Source organism: Meles meles, chromosome 5 (genome assembly GCF_922984935.1).
Source record: "Meles meles chromosome 5, mMelMel3.1 paternal haplotype, whole genome shotgun sequence".
NCBI lineage: Eukaryota > Metazoa > Chordata > Mammalia > Carnivora > Mustelidae > Meles > Meles meles.
The window spans coordinates 130,251,966-130,271,922 of record NC_060070.1 but is presented as its reverse complement, the minus strand read 5'-3'; the positions used below and the strand labels follow the sequence as shown (position 1 = coordinate 130,271,922).

The 19,957-nt window shown below is 50.2% G+C and overlaps 1 protein-coding gene across 2 annotated transcripts in view; it reads left to right on the top strand.

Moving 5' to 3' along the window:
• The window catches only part of SLC22A23 (solute carrier family 22 member 23), a 168,280-nt gene continuing 148,323 nt past the window's right edge, over positions 1-19,957 (top strand). Inside the window, exon 1 of one of the 2 annotated variants that reach the window (XM_046006002.1) lies at positions 1-879. In XM_046006002.1, coding sequence (XP_045861958.1) covers positions 214-879 — 666 coding nt within the window. In that variant the 5' untranslated portion in view covers positions 1-213. The remainder of the gene's footprint in view (positions 880-19,957) is intronic. The other variant, XM_046006003.1, reaches the window with a different exon arrangement.

The following is a 19,957-nucleotide window of genomic DNA, read 5'->3' as shown; positions in this document are numbered from 1 at the left end:
GCAGCGCCCGGGGCGCGGGGTCCGGGCCGGTGACATGGGGGCGGACTGAAGCACCCGGAGCGGCCGAGCGCTCTCTCTCGAGCCGCGGGGCTCTCCTCCGCGGCTGCGGCCGCGGCCGCTGCGGGCGCCCGGCCCGGCGCGCTGTGCCCGGGGCGCCCGCGGGAGCCTCCGCTGCGCTTCTATGCGCCTCTGCGGGCGCCGTGGGCCCGGGCCATGGCGATAGACCGGCGGCGCGAGGCAGCGGGCGGCGGGCCCGGGCGGCAGCCGCCCCCGGCCGAGGAGAACGGCTCCCTGCCGCCCGGGGACGCGGCGGCTTCGGCGCCCCTCGGGGGACGCGCGGGCCCCGGCGGCGGTGGCGGGGAGATCCAGCCGCTGCCCGCCCCGCATCCCGCCGGCGGCGGCCCGCACCCCGGCTGCAGCTCGTCGGCGGCGGCCCCGAGCCTCCTGTTGCTGGACTACGACGGGTCGGTGCTGCCCTTCCTCGGGGGCCTGGGCGGGGGCTACCAGAAGACCCTCGTGCTGCTCACCTGGATCCCGGCGCTGTTCATCGGCTTCAGCCAGTTCTCGGACTCTTTCCTCCTTGACCAGCCGAACTTCTGGTGCCGCGGGGCCGGCAAAGGCGCGGAGCTGGCGGGGGTCACCGCCACGGGCCGGTGGGACGCCGGCGACTTGGCCAACTGGACCAGCCCCCCGACCACCCCCTTCTCCACTGCCTCCTGGGGAGCCGCGGGCAACCTTAGCAACAGCAGCGGCGGGGACGGGGGTGACACGCCACCCCTGCCGTCCCCTCCGGACAAGGGGGACAACGCCTCCAACTGCGACTGCCACGCGTGGGACTACGGCATCCGCACAGGCCTCGTCCAAAACGTGGTCAGCAAGGTAAGGGCTGCGCCCGCCACGGCCCCGTGCCCTCCTGAGCCTTTCACTCCTGGATCTCGTCCACCCTTCCCTAGGTCTCCCTCCGTGCAGACCGAGGTCCCTTAAAGCGATGCTAGCCTGTGTGTACATGGATCTGGCATCGACTTGATTCTCTTTCCCCCAGAGGAGATGCATTTGCTTGTGAAGCGGGGGCTTTTTTCTTTCTTTCTTTCTTTTTTTTTTTTTTTGCCTTCCTCGGGGAAACTGCCTCCGAACCTAAGGAGGGACTCCATAGCCTTTCCTAGTTTGCATGCAAACTCCTGCCCGAGTGCACGTTTGGAAAGAGAGCCCCTCCCCCCAATGACTTGAGCTCCCTTCCCCTGCCCTTCCAGCTGTCACCCTCATTCAGGCAGGGGTGGCCCCTGAGAAATGTAAGGCTGCTGACCTGGCAGCCAGCCAGCTCTGGAAGACTCGCCTCATCCAGGGTCTGATGACTGGAGCCAGGACCTCAGTTCTAGTCTTCTGCCGGGCGATTGGTCTCCCGCAAAGAAATATCTACCCATGAGACTAATGGCATAGTCCCAGATGTTCTTCTTTCTGGCAGATCTCAGTCATCCCGTGCAGGGTTTGGAAACAGACTAAAGCTAACTATGGAACCCAAGTTAGAGCCGCAGAAGCAAAGAGCTTTTGCACATTCCCTTTCCCTCCTCATTGTGCTCATTCCTCTCCAAAGACTGGTATTTTTGACTTTGGATTTTGCCACTCGGGTGTTTTCTCGGGACTTCAGTAATATCTCTAAAGTATAGGACGGGAACTAAGCATTTGTTTTGTATTCCCGGACCACCACTGCTCTCACACAGCAGCTGCTTTTGTCTGAAGCATTGAGACTCTGGGAAGCTTTAGCTGAGCAACGGCCTTGCTCAGAGCCCCGAGGAGCCCCTCTCACAGATGCATTGCATTGTGTGAAATGGAGCAGCCGTGTTTTTTGAGAGGAGATGGGTGGCCAGTAGAAAAATGGAGACTAGGCAATGTCAGAAAAATTAATCCCCAAGATGTCTATATTTTCTCCTGTAAGAGGCATTTGTTAAGCAATTTGTGTTTTTGTCCCTTCTGTGTTTTAAATTACTAATTTGCATTTCAAAGTAAGTGTAGATCTCCCACACCCCCCCCCCCTTTCTGGGCAGTTCTGGGAGCAGTTTTTTTTTTTTAATTTTTTAATTTTTTATTAACATACGATGTCTTAGCCCCCCCCCCCCCCCCCCCCCGGGTACAGGTCTGTGAGTCGTCAGGCATACACACTTCACATGGGCTCAGTTTTAAATGCTTTGTTTAAAGGTGAGACTGAAATGTGACAGAGTGCATGTGCTTTCTCCCCCAAATGAGTGTTAGTAAACAGTTGTAGCTCAGGGATGTGTAAGATGAAACTCTTACATCATCATAATCATTGTTTTAATCTTGTACCAACCTGGCAAGAAATGATCTGTCCTGTGGGAACTGACGGCATTAGCTGTGGATGGGGAAGATCCTTCAGGCTTGGTTCACCTTGACACCCCTCGCTCGGCCCGGGCCCTAGCACCTCTCCTCTCCAAACGTGTTGCTGTGACTGTTTCCCATCCAGGCGGGGCAACATTTGTTTTTTGTTTTTTGTTTTTTTTGTTCCCAGCATGGAACAATTGAGAACAATGACTAGAGTAACTATTTTAACACCCTTTGTATGTCCCTGCAAGTAAGGATTTGGTGACATTTTCAAATACTTTAAACCCCTTTTTAGAGCAAAGGAGGAATAATAGAGATGAATAGAGATGAAATAGAGATGAATAGAGATAAACCTCTGTGTTTAGAGGGTGCTGTGTCCCAGGGTCAGAGGGGAGGGGAACTTAAAAGTTAGGAGGTGGGATAGAGCATCATTATCCTTGTGGTGGGGACCCAGGAACAGCTATTCACACTCTGCCGGATGGTGGGATGAGAGGACTAAAATAGTCCTTGAAAACAGGCTTTAAAGGCACAGTGGAGAGCTGGCCAATTTTTCTAAATTAGCACTCAGGAGGGTCAAAGATGGCAGTAATGTGTGCCCTCTGCTTTGGGGCTGCTTCAGAGCTATGTCGTGGTTACCTGTAGCTGACAGGGCAAGACTGGGAGCTGAAGACCTCGAGAGAATAGTTAGATACACATTCTCTCCTAAGATAAAGACTAGAAAGGACGTATTGATTTTTACGCACAAATAAGATCTAAAGAAAGGACTGTCCTTCTATAGTGTTCTGTTCCATAACAAAAGCCTTCAAGAGCTCTTTAAGCACATTTGGCATATACTAAGGCCGACTTCCAGCTTCAGCTGCCTGTGTCCGCTGGCTACTGTATCAGATACACAAATGCGGACAGGATACTGTGATGGGTGCGCGATCGAAGCGGTCAGGTGCCTCTCTGCTCTGCTCGTAAGAGCCCAAGCGGACGGTGTCACTTTTCGTCAGTGGGTCCAAGTTCGGAGTCTGACAAGTTGCATTTTGTACCCTCTTTCCCCACCCCATACCATGATCTAGCCACTTGAAAATAACCTCCCACGATGTCTCTGTCATTAGATTTCCCTCAGCCTGTATGTGCCCTTCCAATAAGCACCCTGTCCTATCCCTACGTGTTGGGGGGGAGGGGATACAGAAAAACGGCCAGGCATATATTGTGTTCTATTGTACGATATTATACGTACATATTTTATTATGAATGTATATTGTGTTATACATACATCCTATTCTAAATATACATTATTAGTGTGGGATATATGTAGTACAGAGTTTATTGCATATAGGCTGTAATGGTACCTACACATGTGAAACTGCTGAGCCCGTTAGAATCCTGGGTTATTGTAGTTACAAGGGATCTTCAGGCTGACAAGCCTGTCTCCTCTCCTGATCAATATCCCCGACATGGATCCCCCTTCCAGGATGGGAAGGGAGGGCCCCACTGGCAAGGCAGCTCTCCCAGTAGTTGCTCTTTCTTGAAGACAAGCATGTTTCGGGGTGGATAGAACTCAGGTCATCTCACGCCCATTTGTATGGCATTGCTTCTCTGAAGGGTTCTTTTTCCTTTATATAATATGTGTTCAGATAGCGGAGCATGCCCAAGACCCAGGTTTCTTTCCCGGCTAAAAAAATCTCCAGCTACTAAAGCCATTCCACACGTGACAAAATTTGCCGTACTGACGACTGCCCTTGGCATGTGCGCCTCTTAAACATGACACCCAGAGCGCAGCCTGGCTGGCCCTGTGTGTCCTAATCAAAAAGGAGCATGGATGGACAGCGTGCTTCCACGAACTGAGCCTGCCGCTGAAGGCTTTCAGTAGGCGTGACAAGTTTCTATCTTGAGACCACCGTCCCCAAATCTTTGTGGGATTACGTTGTCAAGGATTTCTCAGGCTAGGCCTCCGTGACATGGCACACAATTTAGGTTTCTTCGTAATACTTTTGGGTTGTTAGATGTCACCTGGTAGGATCTGTTTATTTTGATTTTGTGCCTTGGTCTTTGGTTTTGTTCCAGAATTTTCAGTGCCTTCAAAATAGTAATAAAGATCTCACGTTTCTTTTGTACAACCCTGTAAAGTTTTCCAAACGTTTCTTTTTATTATGTTACTTCCTTTTATTAATGTTGAATAATCCAAGGCCAGTCTTAACACTGAGATATTCAGTTAATACATACGCGAGTGGGCCAGGTGCTGTGTACCTTGAGCCCTGCGTTCAACTTCCCAGTGACCCTCATAGCTCTGCATTTTATCTCCCAGCCATGCCTTCCCAAAACAAATCTGACAAAGTTCTGAGTCACTAGGAGTCAGCTCTGGGAGAACTGAGGCCGGACATGTCTCCCTCTCCCACACCAGCAACCCCTGGCAGCTCAGACTGTCAAAGATTTTACACAAGGTTAAAAAAAACACACACAATACTGCTGACTTTAAAATAATCCTCTTAATAATTTCCATCATTATCCTGTGTTGTTCTGAGTGAATCCTCCTTGGTTTCCAATGCTCACCACTTCCTTGGAATGCTGCCAAAAATCAATGTCAGCTGCTAAACTTTCTAAGCTCTGTTGGTTTTCTGTATGTAAAGTTTGGGATATGGGTCCCCAGTCTTCTGATACTTCTTCTGTTCTCCATGAATTCTCAAAAATTGCTGGCTTTCATCCTGTAAGTACATCTGAGAGTTGTTTAAATATCCTGGGAAGTAATTTGTATTCTTTTTCTGGGGCTCAAGTCTAGAAGTATTTAAAGTGATTCAGTACAATTTAATTAGGATTAAAAATAATTACAATCTCATTGCAATAGTAATATTTTAAAAATAACCCAGTGTCAGGTCATCCCAGAGGTGGTTGATTTATTTTGTCTAGTGTAGACAACACAACAGTGAACATCTTTATGCATCTCTATTTTTAGAAATTGACTAATAGATAATGCATGCACATGGTACAGAAAGCAGACAGTGAAAGTAACATTGCCTGCCGTCTCTGCCTCCAGTTTCCCTCTTCAGAAGCAACCATGGTTACCAGTTTCTTCTGTATCCTTCTAGAAATAGTCTAAGTATATTTTCATTTATATATTTGTCTCTCACAAACAATGACATAATACATACATTGTTCTATGCCTATTTTCACCAATATTGGGTATGGGTGCCTATCCCCAGTGAGAGAGCTCCTCATTTTGCGCCTGTAATACTATGTCTGCATAGTATTCCACTGTACCAGTAAGCCATAATTTATTTAATTAGTCACCTACTCAGGGGGCACTGAGGTTTTTTCCAGTCTTTGCTATTATGTAATATATAATGAAATTCTGGCATGCATGAAATTCTTAAAAGTGGAGGGTCAAAGTAGGCTACAATTTGTATTTTGATAAATGTTGTTAAGTGCTCCCTCTAGAGAGCTTATCAATTTCCACTTCCGCCCCTCATGCTGGAGGTGCTGTTCCCCATACCCTCCCTGACAGGGACTTAACCCACTTTGAAGTTCTCCTAGTTTGATCTGTGAGGTGTACTTGGGGGCGGTTGTCGTAATTCGCATTCCTCTAGTTAGAAGGGAAGGTAAATATATCTCTGACATTTTTTGAGCCATTTGTTTCCTTTCCTTTGAACTGCCCTCCTCAGGTCCTTTGCCTATGTGTGGGTTTTGGGGGAGCAGTAAGCAAAAAGTACTGTCCAAGTACTTAAAACAGAAAGTAAATTAACTCTCTGGATGTCTTGTAAATGTTTTCCCCCTGGCTCCCTGTTTGTCTTTTTCTTTTATTTATGGTGTGTTTGTTATGCAGAAACTTCGGGTTTCTATGGAGTCAAATTACTCTTCTCTGATAGGGTTTCTGGGTTTTGCGTTAGAGTTAGGGCTTCCATAATCCCGGAATATTAGAAAAAGACCCATACTTTTTCCTACTTTTTTTTTTTTTTTTTTTTTTGATCTTGGAACCTTTGTCATTTGGTGTTGTAGATATCCATTTTGCTTTGATTAAGCTAGTAGGATGAATTGCTAGAAAGGGAAATAAATACTAGGGCCTGGATATACCCAGCATTTCTTGCAGGCTTTGACTTGCCCCTAGCAGCGTCCTAAACACTGCATTTGGCAGTGGCGCCAGTGGGGAGACCAGAAGCTCAAGGGTTGTTAAGCAGCCCTTGTCATCCTTTGGAGCCCACCCCTCCCCCCACCCCATGCTGTGGGGCTCATCTTTCTTGCATCTTCTTGTTCTGAGCTGACTGCAGAATCTCTCCTTCCTCCTCCTCCTCCTCCTCCTTCTTCTTCTCCCCCCCCCCCCCTTCTTCCTCTTTTGTCCATAGCATTTTTTGCAGGTCTCCATTCATTTTGGCCTTCAGTCCAAAGTAGAACTGAGTGAAAAGTTGATGTCATTTAAAACCACGATGGGCTTTCTGAATGTCTGTCCTGGCATTGCCACAAACCAGCTGGGAGCTGGAGCCAGCTTGGCGTCTACTGGCTCCGGCCAGCATACGCCTCTCCATCCAGTGGCCCGCTTGGGGATGTCTCGTTGGTGGCTTCAAGTCTGCAGGGTTACACCACGGAATTGGCAAACACTTCACATATGGGGTTTTATGTTTTCTGCAGAGATCTGGTTGTTAAATGATCCGTATGCCACTAAGTGTGACCCTAGGCCACTCCTTTTTTTTTTTTTTTTAACTTTTCTCCTTCCTTCCTTTCATAGATGAGTCCCTCTTTTGGGCCAAGTTTGTGCTACGTGTTTGGGATACAATGACATATAGACAGTTCTGTTCCTATAGACCTTAGAGACTAAGGAGGGAGACACACCTTATTAATTAATAATAATCCTTTTATTACACCCGGAGTTAGGTGTGTGGAAAGAAAGGGAAATAAAAGGCTAGAACAAAAAGCCTGGCCTACCCTGACTGGTCCTCTGAGTGCAACTGACATCTGAGTTGGGCATCTTAGGTTTGAGTGGGAGAGAGAGGAGACAGAACGGCATTTGCAAGGGTCCTGTGGTATGTGAGAGCTTCGAATTGCTAGGAGGCAGTAAAGGTGGGAACATGGGGAGGAGTGGCTGTGACACATTCAGAGAACATCAGCCGTGAGAGGAACCAAGTCAGCCAAGAGATGAACTGAGAGGGAGGGCAGCAAGGCAGAGCATGTGGAGAAGGGGAGCTGGGATGGGGAGTGGGGCTCTGTGGAGAGACAGAGGGGAGGGTGCAGAGCATTTGATGGGGAGAGGTCGTCTGACCAAAGGTGCTGGGTTTGAGCTGTGGGAAGAAGGCCAGCCAGCCCAAGAAGAGGTTCCAAGGAGGAGCTGAGGGGAAATCACATTGTAGCTGCAGGTCCAGGCCCAACTCGGGGGCCTGAAGCCTCTTTCCAAGCTATTGCTAGGAAGCAGCACTGGCCCATTGGATATTCCAACATTTTCTCCTACCCTTCTGCTCAAAAGGGGAGCGTTGTAATTGAATTTGCACAAAGCTGAAAGACCCAGACATAGGAAACCATCAGTCTAGAGTTTACTTGGATTCAACCAAACCAGCTTTACCAAATGCCTAGTGTAGGTTAAAAAAAAAAAAAAAATTGTCCTGGGCATGGCTAGCGTATAATATGATCTCTTCGTCGCAAGTCCTCAGTTTACAGATGAGAAGACCGGGTCTGGAGCAAGGGGGATGGGGTGTCACTGACTCATCCAGAGCTGCCAGCTCCGGGGGGGCTAGAATCTAGCTCCGCTCCCCACCGGCAGAGTATTCTTGCCTCTGCCCTGGGGTGGCCCCCACCAGGGGAGAGGGGCAGCAAAGGCTGGTGGGCCATTCGGCCCTCCTTCGGCCCCGCTCATCCTCACTCTGCTGTGCAGCCCTCGGCCTGCTCTCTCCATCCTAACACCAGCTGTGTGGTGTTCCGCGTGGCACCTGCCACTCCCCACTGGAGCTGTGTCTGACTGTGTCTTCGCTGTGGCTGTCTGAGCTCACCTGCCTCTGCAACCATGAAAAGAGGAAGAAGGGCTTTTTCATTGGGCAGGAGCAGTTTCGGGTCCTGATGGCTGCTGAGGACCAGCAGATGTTACCATCAGCCATGACAGTCCCAGGTACAACTCCATTAGCTTTATTTTTGGGAACGGCAGGAAAAGTGGGTCATCCCTCGCTTTACGGGGAGGCGAAAATGAGAACAGCTGGGGAGAGCCCATCGCCTCCCCCGCCCGGGTGCCCAGCAAACCTGAGGAACCTGGGAATCTCAGATCCCTTTCTCCCTCTTGTGTGTGGGGTGCAGACAGGCCCAATGAGTCGAATGAGTCATCTGAGAAATACTGTGGCAGGGAGGAGCTAAAAGGCCACACCTGGGAGGGTGATTTAGGTGCCTGCCCCTCCCCTCTGCCCAGATACCCATCACATGGTACGGGCCAGGTGTGCCCTTCCTCCAGGATGCGGGAATCCAAGGTGGCCTGAGGAGTCTGACCAAAACGGATCTCTGGTCTGATGAACGAGACCATGTAATGGCTTTGTGTGTTTTCAGGTCATGGTCACAGGGCGCCAAGGGATCTGGAGAGGAAAAGGCTTTTCTGGCCAACCTCGAGGAATGGGAGAGAGAGCAGGGCTCTGCCAGGGGCTTCACACCCCCACAGGGGTCTTGGCTCAGACACTTGAATTCATGCCATTGGATGGAGAACCATCTACCCGTGTTAAAAAGTCGGGGCTGGCTGTGCTGGTGACAATGGATCCGAGAAACCGCGGACTTCTAGACGAGTTGGTGGTAACTTTGGACCTCAATGGCAGGGGTCAAGAGAGCTCACCTCAGGGGCAGGTGTGAACCGGACAGAAGGCCAAGCGCTCTTCCCCAGGCCTGCCCCACCCACCCCGAGTGCTGTCCTTGCTGACTTGTCATGGGACAGCAGTGCCTGGCCTCACTAGCCTTCACACTTTGATCAGATGTGACTTGGGGCTCGTCCTTTCATTTGCTCAAGGCTGCTCAGTGCTGGTCATTATGTGTGAGCAGATATTCCTCCAAACAGGGGACCTAGAGACTGGCAAGTATTTCTTCGATTTCTAGGAAAAAGGGGCAGAGCGTTTATTGATGATTGAGCTGGCTTTCCCCTAAAATAAATCACTGCTGAAATAGAACACCGCCGGAGGCCACTCCATTTGCATAGGATGATATTCTGTAAAACCCCTCATATGACTCTTGATCACAAGTAACGGAGTCAAATTTCACATCACCTTAACAAAACAGAAAAGAAATGTATAGGAAAGATGAAGGAATGGCTCAGGGAACCTAGGGTGGGATCTGAAACCAGAAAATTGGGGGGTGGAGGAGGGGTTTGAATCAGGAGCCCCGCTGCCACTGCCCTGCTGTCAGAAGCCACACATGCTCTCAGCCCTTTGTCCAGAAGTCAGCTTTGTTCCCCCTACACACTGACTTTGCCCATGCTTCTGCTTACCTGGTCTGGCACCAGTCAGCACGGAGGTCCACATTCCTCTGTCCATTCCAGATTCCTGGGTGAGGCTGATGTCCAGGCAGGTTTCAGAGTAGGGGATGTGGTTACCCAGCGCCAGGGGTCTCCTGCAGACCATGTGGCATGCGGTGGTAGTAGCTGTTCTTCATTGGGGTGGAAGGGATTAGAGAGGAATCTTTTTGGCAATTAACGGAGAATAATTGCATGTTGATGCAAATCATTACATTCTTTAAACAAAGTATTCTTTTTCTTCCCGAAGACTCAGGATGTAATTTACCTGAGGGCTTAAGCTTAGTATGGAATTGGCAGAGATGCTCCTCCTGAGGCTTCTTTTCTAGAAACAGTGATACATGGTCTCACTTGGCTCCAGATCACAGAGAGAGCTTGGAACAAGTGCTTGGACTGTCACTGAAACAGTTTTACACGTTACCCCCACCCCTGGCCCCACACAGGGTGAGTGTCTGTTTTTCTAAAATCTTTCTGCTGGTCAGGACCAGCTGGATGAAAATGCGAACCCCTTGTTCAAAAATTTTTAAGATCAAGGGTGCCTGGGTGACTCAGTCATTAAGTGTCTGCCTTTGGCTCAAGTCATGATTCCAGGGTCCTAGGATCGAGCCTCCTTCTCCCTCTCCCCCTGTTTGTATTCCCTCTTTAACTGTCTCTCTCTCTCTGTCAAGTAAATAAACTCTTTTAAAAAAATTACTAAGATCAAGACGGTGACAGTCTAGCTGTACGCCAAATGTGGGCCCATCTGAGCGGTGGTGCTTCTGGTGGGCTCCAGCCTGTCACGGCTACAAAGCCAAGCGAGGATCCCTGGGCCCTTGTAAGCCTTTCTTCCTGATTTTTCGGTGTCTTTTCCGCTTCTCTCTTCCTTGGTTGTGTTTTGTATCTTTTTCTAGATTTCTTGTAGTCAAAGTGAAACATACTGTTTGTGGGTCTGTTTTTTCCCAGGGAACAGCTTCACAAAGCCCCAGCCAATTTTGTTTTGAATATTTAGTTCACCCAAGGTATGCAGCAGCAAGAAGCAGCCACCGAGGGGGCCTTCTTACATTCGAAAACACTGCCTCAGAAGTGAGACAGTTGGTTTACTTATCTGAGCAGTGAACCAAACAGCTGAGTCATAGGAATGTGTGGTAAAGAATGTTAAGTCATAGGAATGCTAGTTAAGTGTTTATCAGCCATTTTTTTTTAAGTGGAGAGGAGGGTCAGTCTTTTCTCTAATTTAATTCTGCCAACTAACAGTCACACTTTATTTCTTAGTATCATTTAAAGTAGAAGGGCAAAGGATGTAATGCTGGCATACAACAGCCACAGGCGTCCCAGTGGTCGTATTAAATTATGGATGGGTTATGCACTCAGCATAGTAATTTGCACTACAGAGTGTTTCCTCCCAGATTAGATTAAAAGCTGCTTTTTCTCTGTGTGTTTAAAAGATGCTTTACAAATTGGGCACCCTTGATTGTTACATACTGAGGAACTCCACTGTTCTCCAATGAATATACATGAGCATTTGCAGTGAACACAAAGTTTTTGTCCTACTTTTTAAAAAAGTTTTTTTTTAAAAATTGTGGTAAAATACACATAACATAAAATGTGCCATTTTAACCACGTTGAAGTGTACGGTTGAGTGGGATTAAGTACAGTCCCATCACCACCATCCATCTCCAGGACTCTGTCATCTTTCCAAACTGAAACTCTATCCCCATTCACCGCTAAGTGCCCAGCCCCTCCCCCTGCCCCTCCCCCTGCCCCTGGCAACCACCATTCCACTTTCTGTCTCTGAATCTGACTACTCCAGCGACCTCAGATCAGTGGAGCCATTCTACTTGTTCTTTTGTGGCTCGATAGATTTATTTTACGTAGCAGAATTCACCCACATGGTAGCATGTGTCAGAATTTCCTTCCTTTTTAAGGCTGAACCATATTCCATGCTATGTATAGACCACATTTTATCCATTTATCCACTGAGGGACCCTTGAGTTGCTTCCACCTTTGGCTGTTGGAAATAAGGCTGCTGTGGACACAGGTGTTGTTCTACTTTTTGAAGACCATTGGGTACAACCCCTTCATCCCTCCCCTGTTAGGTGATTTCTGGAGCCACCAGTGTGGCGCCCAACCCTGGTCCTTCTGTCAGATCATCCACTCTCTAAGCAGGCCTTCTGCTCCGCCTTGGCTGGGTGACACAGATGGGCAGAAGATAGTCTGTGCCCTGAAGAAGGAGCTCATGATATAGCCAAGACAGTTGGTAAATGGAGGGTTCTAGGCCCAGTGTGGGACAAGCTGAGATGAGTGCATGAGGGCCGGGAGCTGAGGGTGTGGGGTGCAGAAGTAGGCACGCCCAAGAAAGCCCACAAGGTCTGTGCTTGGCTCTGGGAGTTCCCACCATGGGCAGGGTGAGCCGGGTGCTGTAGCCTTTGAGCTGGGCGCCAAAGGACGGCTGGGGTCTTGAAAGATGGAAAGGGTTTCATCTGTGGGGGAGCTGACAAAGGCGGGAAGGGACCATTGCAGGGCACGGAGGGGGATACCTGCAGCAGAACTTGGGGTCCGACTGCACGGGCCCTCACAGTCCATCCTTGGGGATCGGTGGGGTTTTCCCCAGTAGACAATGAGTTATCTGAAGTTTGTAACAGAGAAATGAGGGTAGAGACCCAGGGTAGAAGAACTCCCAGGCCCAGGCTAGGTCCTTGTGGCACTGTGTCCTCAGGACCCCTATGGCAGGCCTCTTGGCTTCCGTCTGGCTGCTATGTGCTGCCCCTGGAGCACATGTGTTGGTGTGGGCCTCTGTGAGAACTCGCGCCAAACCCCCATCCCAAGTGTGGCCATGTCCCAGGTGCTGTGGCCCTTGCCCTGTCTGTGTGTCCGTGCTTCGCCCAGCATCCCTGCTTTACCCACTGGGCCTCATGGCCTCTGTGCCACGGGTGGTGTCAGCTTGCCTGATGTCAGATCCCCGGGACTGCTTCAGCGATCTCAGCTACGGTCAGCCTCTGTGTGGTGTTGGCTCAGTCCTTGACTCTCTCCTTGGGATGGGGGGAGGCTGCTTTTCCAGATTTTTCTTGTGCTCCCCTGGTTGCTTTTCTCCTTCGGGAATCCTTTCCACCATCTGCTGCCTTCAGATGGTTCCCCAGAGTCTCAGTCAGCTCGGGCTGCATAACAAGTACCACAGACGGGGTGGGGGTGGGGGGGCTAACAGACATTTGGTTCCTCTCAGATCTAAGAGCTGGAAGTGTAAGATCAAGTGTTGGCAGGGCTGGTCCTTCTGAGGCCTCCCTCCATGGCTTATGTGTGCCGCTTTCTCCCTGTGTCCTCACCCGGGCTTCCCTCTGTATGCGCCTATGGTCTAGTCGCTTTTTACAAGGATACCAGTCCAACAAGGCCCATCCCAATTACCTCATTTTTAAGTTAATTACCTCTGTAAAGGCCCCATCTCCAAACACCGTCACATTCTGAGGTACGAAGAGTCAGGACTCAACATTTGAGAGTTTGCCGGGGGAGGCGGGGAGGCAGTTTGGGCAAAGAGACACAGTTCAGCCCATAATATCCAAGTTCCAGTTCACACCCTGAGTAGGGCAGCTGCAATCTTCATCTGTAACCCAGATGTCTCCTCAGAGCCCTAGCTCAGTGTGTTTGGTTACCCGCTAGCCCAGACCTCTCATCTGGCCCTTGATCTTATCCACCATCCAACCCCTGTACCTCAAATCCCAGTGTTTTTGATCCTAAATTGATGATGAGAAGCTTTTTTTTACTTCCCTGGCTTCAGATCCATGACCTTCAGGATGAAGTTGGGTCTGGTTGGCTGTTTTTCAAGGTCCCTGTATGTTTTTCTGCACCCTGCATGCATCTCCTGCGTGGTCCCCCGTCACGGCCGTGCGGGGACCCTGTGCTCCAGCCTCCAGTTTCTCAAACAACACTTGACCTTTGCAAGCGGTTCTCCTTCAATCCAGAATCCACCTGCCCTCCCTATCATCCCATCACCTTCCTAAAGCCTTTCCCGGCTCCTTCCTCCCCCAGCCCAATCCTCTGCCTCTGCTTTCCTGGCCCAGATCTGCATCCTCAGCTCCTGTATCTAGTGGGCACTCAATTAACATTTCTCGAATGGCAAAGGTAAATAGGAGGGGGCCGTTACTGTGACTCTCACCTGGGCAAGGTGAGGTGACTTAATTCTAGGATGACAAGAAAAGGAAGAGGACAGATGACTCAGACCTAAAGTCAAATTCCAGTGTGTTTATTGAAAACTAAGAAATAGCAGCTAGTCGAACTTGAATTCCTACTGGGCTCTGGAATGGGTTATATGTTGACTTTAAGTCATCGTTTTTCAGAACTTTCGGTCCCGGGGCCTTCTCTTCTCATGAAGGTGACATACCGAACTGGTGTGAATCTAGGATTGCAGTAGCCGTGGCTGGAGCTCGTAGAGTCACCTGGGAGCTTTTGGAATCTGGGACCCAGGCATCAGTTGCTTTAAAAAGTTCATGCAGTGATTTCCGGGAGGTATAATCCACTCCCCTCCTCCAGGGGGCATTGGGCAGTGTCTGGCAACATTTGTTGTCCTCACAGCCAATTGGGATGCTACTGGCATCCGATGGGTGGGGACCAGGGGTGCTGCTGAATATCCCACAATGCACTGGACAGCCCCCGCAGCAAAGTATGACCCAGTAGAGCACACCAAGTTTGAGAAACCCTGGTCGAGGCTGAGACAGAAGTTCATTGTATGTTCTGACCATACCCGATGGCCGGGGTCAGCCCGGGTGAGACCTTGGCTCCTCTGTAACCCATAGGGGGAGCATTGGTATGTGGGCTCGGGAGCTATAGGAGGGTGATTCGTCACACCAGGAATCGTCACAGCGCAGCCAGGGCCCCTTTGCCCTCCGTGAACAGGGGTTTGCTGAGCGCATAAATGGTATAAACCAAGTGTCAGTGGACACGTTTAGCCTACCTAGGGAAGCACATTATGAAATACTGTCCTAGCATGTTTATGTACAAATGAATGTTGCTAATGACCAGGTCACTCATTAAAGTAGGTCCTTTGAACCTGGCTTGGAATAATGGTTAGTTACTTGAAAAGGAAACATTTATTTGGAAGTAAAAGGTATTTATTTTCAAAATGTCTCTAATTCAGACCAGCCTTTTCCATAATTAATTCCCATTAAGGTGGTTTGATCATGTTTTCAGCAGCAGGAAACGAGAAACCCCTGGGGGACCCAGACACCAAGAACTGCAAGAGTTCAGAATCAAACATAAGCACTGTTTACACTCGCTGAGTAACAGAGCGGGGTTGACCGCTCCCTTGGGCACGGGCGGTGAACCTACAGCGGTCCTAATGTGACATGGACCCGTACTCAGGGCTAGCACGGGTGAAAGTAAGTGTGTGCGGTGTTGGCTGGGGCAGCTGGGGAGGTGCCCCCTTCATTAAGCTAAGCCAGCCTCCCCCCACCACCCTCGGGCAGGTCCAGGCCCCAGGCAGCCTCAGCACTTCCCCAGAGAGACCTTTCCTTCCTTACATGCTCATGGCATCATCTGTCCATCCCACTCATTTGTATTACTTTTTGGGAGTTTGTGCTCTCTATCCTTGCTATCTAATAAAGAACTATCAAGGGCCACAGAGGGTCAGAGAGCTGTGTGTCCTGGGGTTGGCCAGAGGGTCTGACCTGGCTCTCAGAAGGAACCTCCAAGTAGTAAATAGAGATGCTTCCGCTAGAGGCCATCCAGTGGGAGGTAGTGAATTCAGGAAGGTAATGTGTCTTCATGGGGCCCTCCTTGTTTCTGGAGCCATACTGTGTGGTGAGTCATCAAATCCTCTGTGTTCCAAGGTATTATTTCATAGAAGTTTTATTGGGAAGTTTTTCTGGGAAGTCCCATAAGAAACAGCTTTCTAAATATGGGTATCATCTAGACTGTGAAGGTGTTTGGGGTTTTGTTTTTGTTTTATTTTTGGTTTTGTGTATCTACTGATACGGGGTTTGAATAGAATTGAATTGTGGTTTAAGTATAAGCAGTGGCTTCTCTCTTTAATTAATTTCTCCTCTGCCATCGGATTCTTCCCCATTTCTAATTCTAGTTCTTTCTTGACAGAATTTCAGATAAGTGACTAACGGGAAGGATGGTGAAAAGGAAAACTGTGACCTCGATTTTGAATCTCATCTCCAAAAGCAATTTTTGGGGAAACTGGAATGACCTTGGACAGGCAGAAGGTTACCAGAGAATTTAAAGACTCATAGTTTATCATACTGAAAATAGGTTTTTAAATCTGGAGAAGGCATTTTCTCCTTTAGTCTGGGAGGCAGTGACACACAGCAGTCTTTCTTTAGTGATCTGTTTGAATCTGTCTAGTGACTATCGTGATCTAATCTCATGGAGTTAAAAGCATATACAGGGAAGATAGCCCACAGGAAGAGTGCAGAGTGGCGTGTCGTATCCAGGCACGTGCTGGAGCTACAGGGGAGAAGGAGCCATGAGGTGTGCCTTGGAGAAGGGTGATCCCTGGAGGCAAAGACAGGCAGAGGGAAGCAGGGAGCCAAAGAGTGGTTTAGAGGAAGAGCAGGTATGCGTGGGAAGTAACCAGAATGTGAGTACTGTGGAAGGAGGCAGGGGGGAAGCACTTGTTTTCAGTTAGGAGGGGAGAACGTACAGTGCTGGAAAGGGTTTGAAAGCTTGGAGGGTTCTGCTGCACATTGCAGAAAAAAACCTGGATCAAACGGGCTTAAAAATATAGACAGCGATACCTGTGCTGTTTCTGGACTTCCAGAGAGAGGATAGGCTCCCCTGCGTGCCTCTAGGCCTTCTTTAGCACTGATTCATTCCAATGCTGTATTATTAGTCTGTATCACAGACTGGGGGGCTTAAATGACAGAATTTATTCTTCATGGTTCTGGAGGCTGTCAGTCCAAGATCAAGGGGTTGGCAGGTTGGTTCCTTCTGCGGCCTCTCTCCTTGGCTTGCAGATGGCCTTCTCCTTGTGTTTTCATGTGGTCTGTCCTCTGCACGTGTCTGTGTCCTCATCTCCTCTTATATTTCTCGTCAGTGAAATATATTTCACTGGTCAGTGACCTCATTTTAACTTAAATTTCTGTACAAACTCTTTCTCCAAATGCATCATGTTCTGAGGAACTGGGGGCTAGGACTTCAGCAGATGTATTTTGCGGGGGTACAACTCAGCCCATAACAGACGCCGGTCCATTGTAGTGGCAAGGTGGCTTCCTATGACGCCTGGTTATTTGCTGCCCCCTGCCCCCTTGTGATTCAAAGGAGAGGGAACAGCCACCTTCTCCTTGGCATGGTACCTGAGTCCTCCTCCCCGCACACCAGCCCCTGGACCAACACCCCTCACCAGGTGATGCCACGTGTGCGCTAGGGATGGACCACCTGACCCTGAGTCACATGGGAGGAGAAGGCCTGCACAGCTGCGTTCTGGCAAGAAGAGGCATTGGGAATGACCAGCACAGCCCATTGCTCTCTGCCGACGAGTCTGGACTTTGGCAGGTGATGGAGGGTATTGAAGGATTTTGAGCAAGGTCACAGCAGCACGACCTTCCCTAGGTGCCCTTCGTATACCTGCCGTGTACAGGCTCCGTTGAGCAGGCAGTGTGTTTCACCCTTGGGATAAGCCAGTGAAGCGGCTCTGTTAACAGTATCTCCGCCAGGTGAGGATATGGAGGTGAAGAGGCGAAGAAACTTGGCCAGGGACACACTCTTATAATCAGAGAAGTCAGCACCCTACAATGCGTCACTGCCCTACAGTGCATCACCCCAGCTCCAGCATCCACGCGCCCTCCATCCGCCCCGTGCCACGCTTTCAGAGGACAAAGCTGGCTGCACTGGGGGAGAGGAGGGGATGGTGCTGAGTGCCTATGCTGCTGGTTGTGGGGCCCCAACCAGGTGTGTAGGAAAGGGAAGAGATCACGCTGGTATATCGGACGAAGGCAGGTGGGAGGGCACGAAGCATCCAGGGGGATCTGAAATCAGGTGTTGCTGGGATGGGTTCCTTCCAAGGGCTTGGGGGACAGTCTGTTCTGGGCCTCTCCTAGCTTCTGGTGGTTGCCACAATCTTTGGTGTTCCTTGGTTCATGAATGCCTCGCCCTGATCTCCACCTCCATGTGGCCTTTGCCCTGTCTCCCTGTCCTCACATCATCTCCCAACGTCAGTGTCTCTGTGTCCAAATTGACCCTTTTCCTAGGGACCCCATTCACACTGGGTTGGGGCCCACTTTAATGATGTCATTTGAACTGGATTATGTCTGCAAAGACCCTGTCTGCCGATGAGCTCGGGTTCTGTGGTAGCAGGGGGAGGATTTCACCAGAATGTGTTAGAGGAACACAGTTCAGCCCACAACAGAGTCCTTTCAGGGAAGAGGAGGAAGGTTCGAATCACGGGAACACGAGGATTCTCTTTCACGTGAGTTGTGCAAGAATAGGGCTTTCCATCTATGTTATCTACTGTTATCTACTGAAGGGGGCAGGTGCAGAGAAGAGGGAGCCACAGACAGGGTGGGATGGCCTGTGGGGCATGTCACGGGAGTGGCGGGAGGTGAAGGAGGAGGACCAGGGGGCTGGGGCAGGATTACTGGGCCCGGTGGCCCCCACGTGTCACCACTGAGGGAATCTGGCATTCAGAGAGGCTTAAAGAACGTGGCTACGCAGACCCAGCGGAGTGAAGTAGCAGGGGCGGGATTTGGGCCCCGAGGGTCTGCATTCTAGGTCCCGCTGGGGCAGCCTGCAGGAGCCGGGTCTTCTGCCAGCGGGCATGCCCAGGGCGCCTTCCCAGGGTACTGCTAGCCCCTGTTTCTAAGGAGGACTTCATAAACCCAGGGTAGGGCTCCTGTTTTGTTTACCTTTGATACAGTTACAATAATGCTCTTGTTTTGAACTGAGGGACAGCCCACATTTGTCAAGAATCTCGGGCCTCGAAATAGCAACTGTGCGAGTGGTTCGCTGTCTGGTCGGCGTGCTTGGCCTAGAGATCTGCTTGGGCAGAAGGGAAAGTATTGCAGATGCCTCCCTGCCTTGTGGTGAATAGGGCTGAGATTCACCCTCAGCGAATGGTGGGTGCCCCGCGCGGCTCCTTCCCCTTTGCTGCCCGAGTCCCGAGAACTGGCAGAGGAAGGAGCCGTGAAGCCCCAGTCAGTTGGGTGTTTCTGTCTCGTCTTTGGAGACCCATTTAGAACGATTTTCCAGATTTTTGCAAATGGAGGTGTTATTAACATGGCGGTAAAAGACACAGATTCAGTGGGCTTCAGCCCCTGTCCCACCCAGTAGCCACCATCTAAACGAAGATCTAGAACATTGTCTTCACCCCATTTGATCCCCTCACGCCCCTCCAATGAGCTCGCCCCCACAGGCAGCTGCTGTTTTCATTCCCAGCCCCAGAGCTCAGCTTTGCCTGGTGCAGAACGTCACAGACAAGGAATCACACAGCGTGCAGGCTTCTGTGTCTGCTGCTTCCCCACCAGCATCTTTGGGATTCGTCTGGCTCTGGGTTCTGGCATAAGCCCGCAGTCGCTCCCTTCCATGGCCATGCAGTGTCCCCCCACACATGCGCACCACGTTTTGTTGCTCTTCTCGCCTGTTGATGGACACGTGCATTGTTTCCTGCTTGTGGCTGTGACGCACAGACTGCCATGAGCATTACAATCCGAATATTGTACATCCTTTCCGGTCTTTCCTCCCTTTTAGCTCTAACGTTTAAGAGTTGATTGACAGAATCAGATCAGCTAGTGAGAAATCTTGACTTGTTGATAATCTGGGTAAGGTTTCTTCTTTGTCTTTTCTTTTTAAGGGTAGAAGCTAGAGTGACAGGGTACCTGTAAGGGGGGCTGGTGGCTGCCATCCCAAGGGGGTGGGAATCTCGATACAGCTTCCCTACCAAAGTTAGATGTGGATTTTCCACTGCATGGGATGGCAGGGGTGGGGGGTCAGCACCCCTACCCCCTGCATTGTTCGAAAGTCATCTGTACTTTCATCCCATCTCCTGTGACCCATAGTCCCTGCAAGCAGCCAGGACTTCCTGCCTATTTCGTAGCTCCCTCCCGCTGGTGGGACCTTGGTGAGAACCTCCTTCTTCCTCTCTTAAAGAAGACCTAGTAGGGCGCCTGGGTAGCTCAGTTGGTTAGGTGTCTGCCTTCTGCTCGGGTCACGGTCTCAGGGTCCTGGGATCAAGCCCCTGTCAGACTCTCTTCTCAGTGGGGAGGCTGCTTCTCCTCC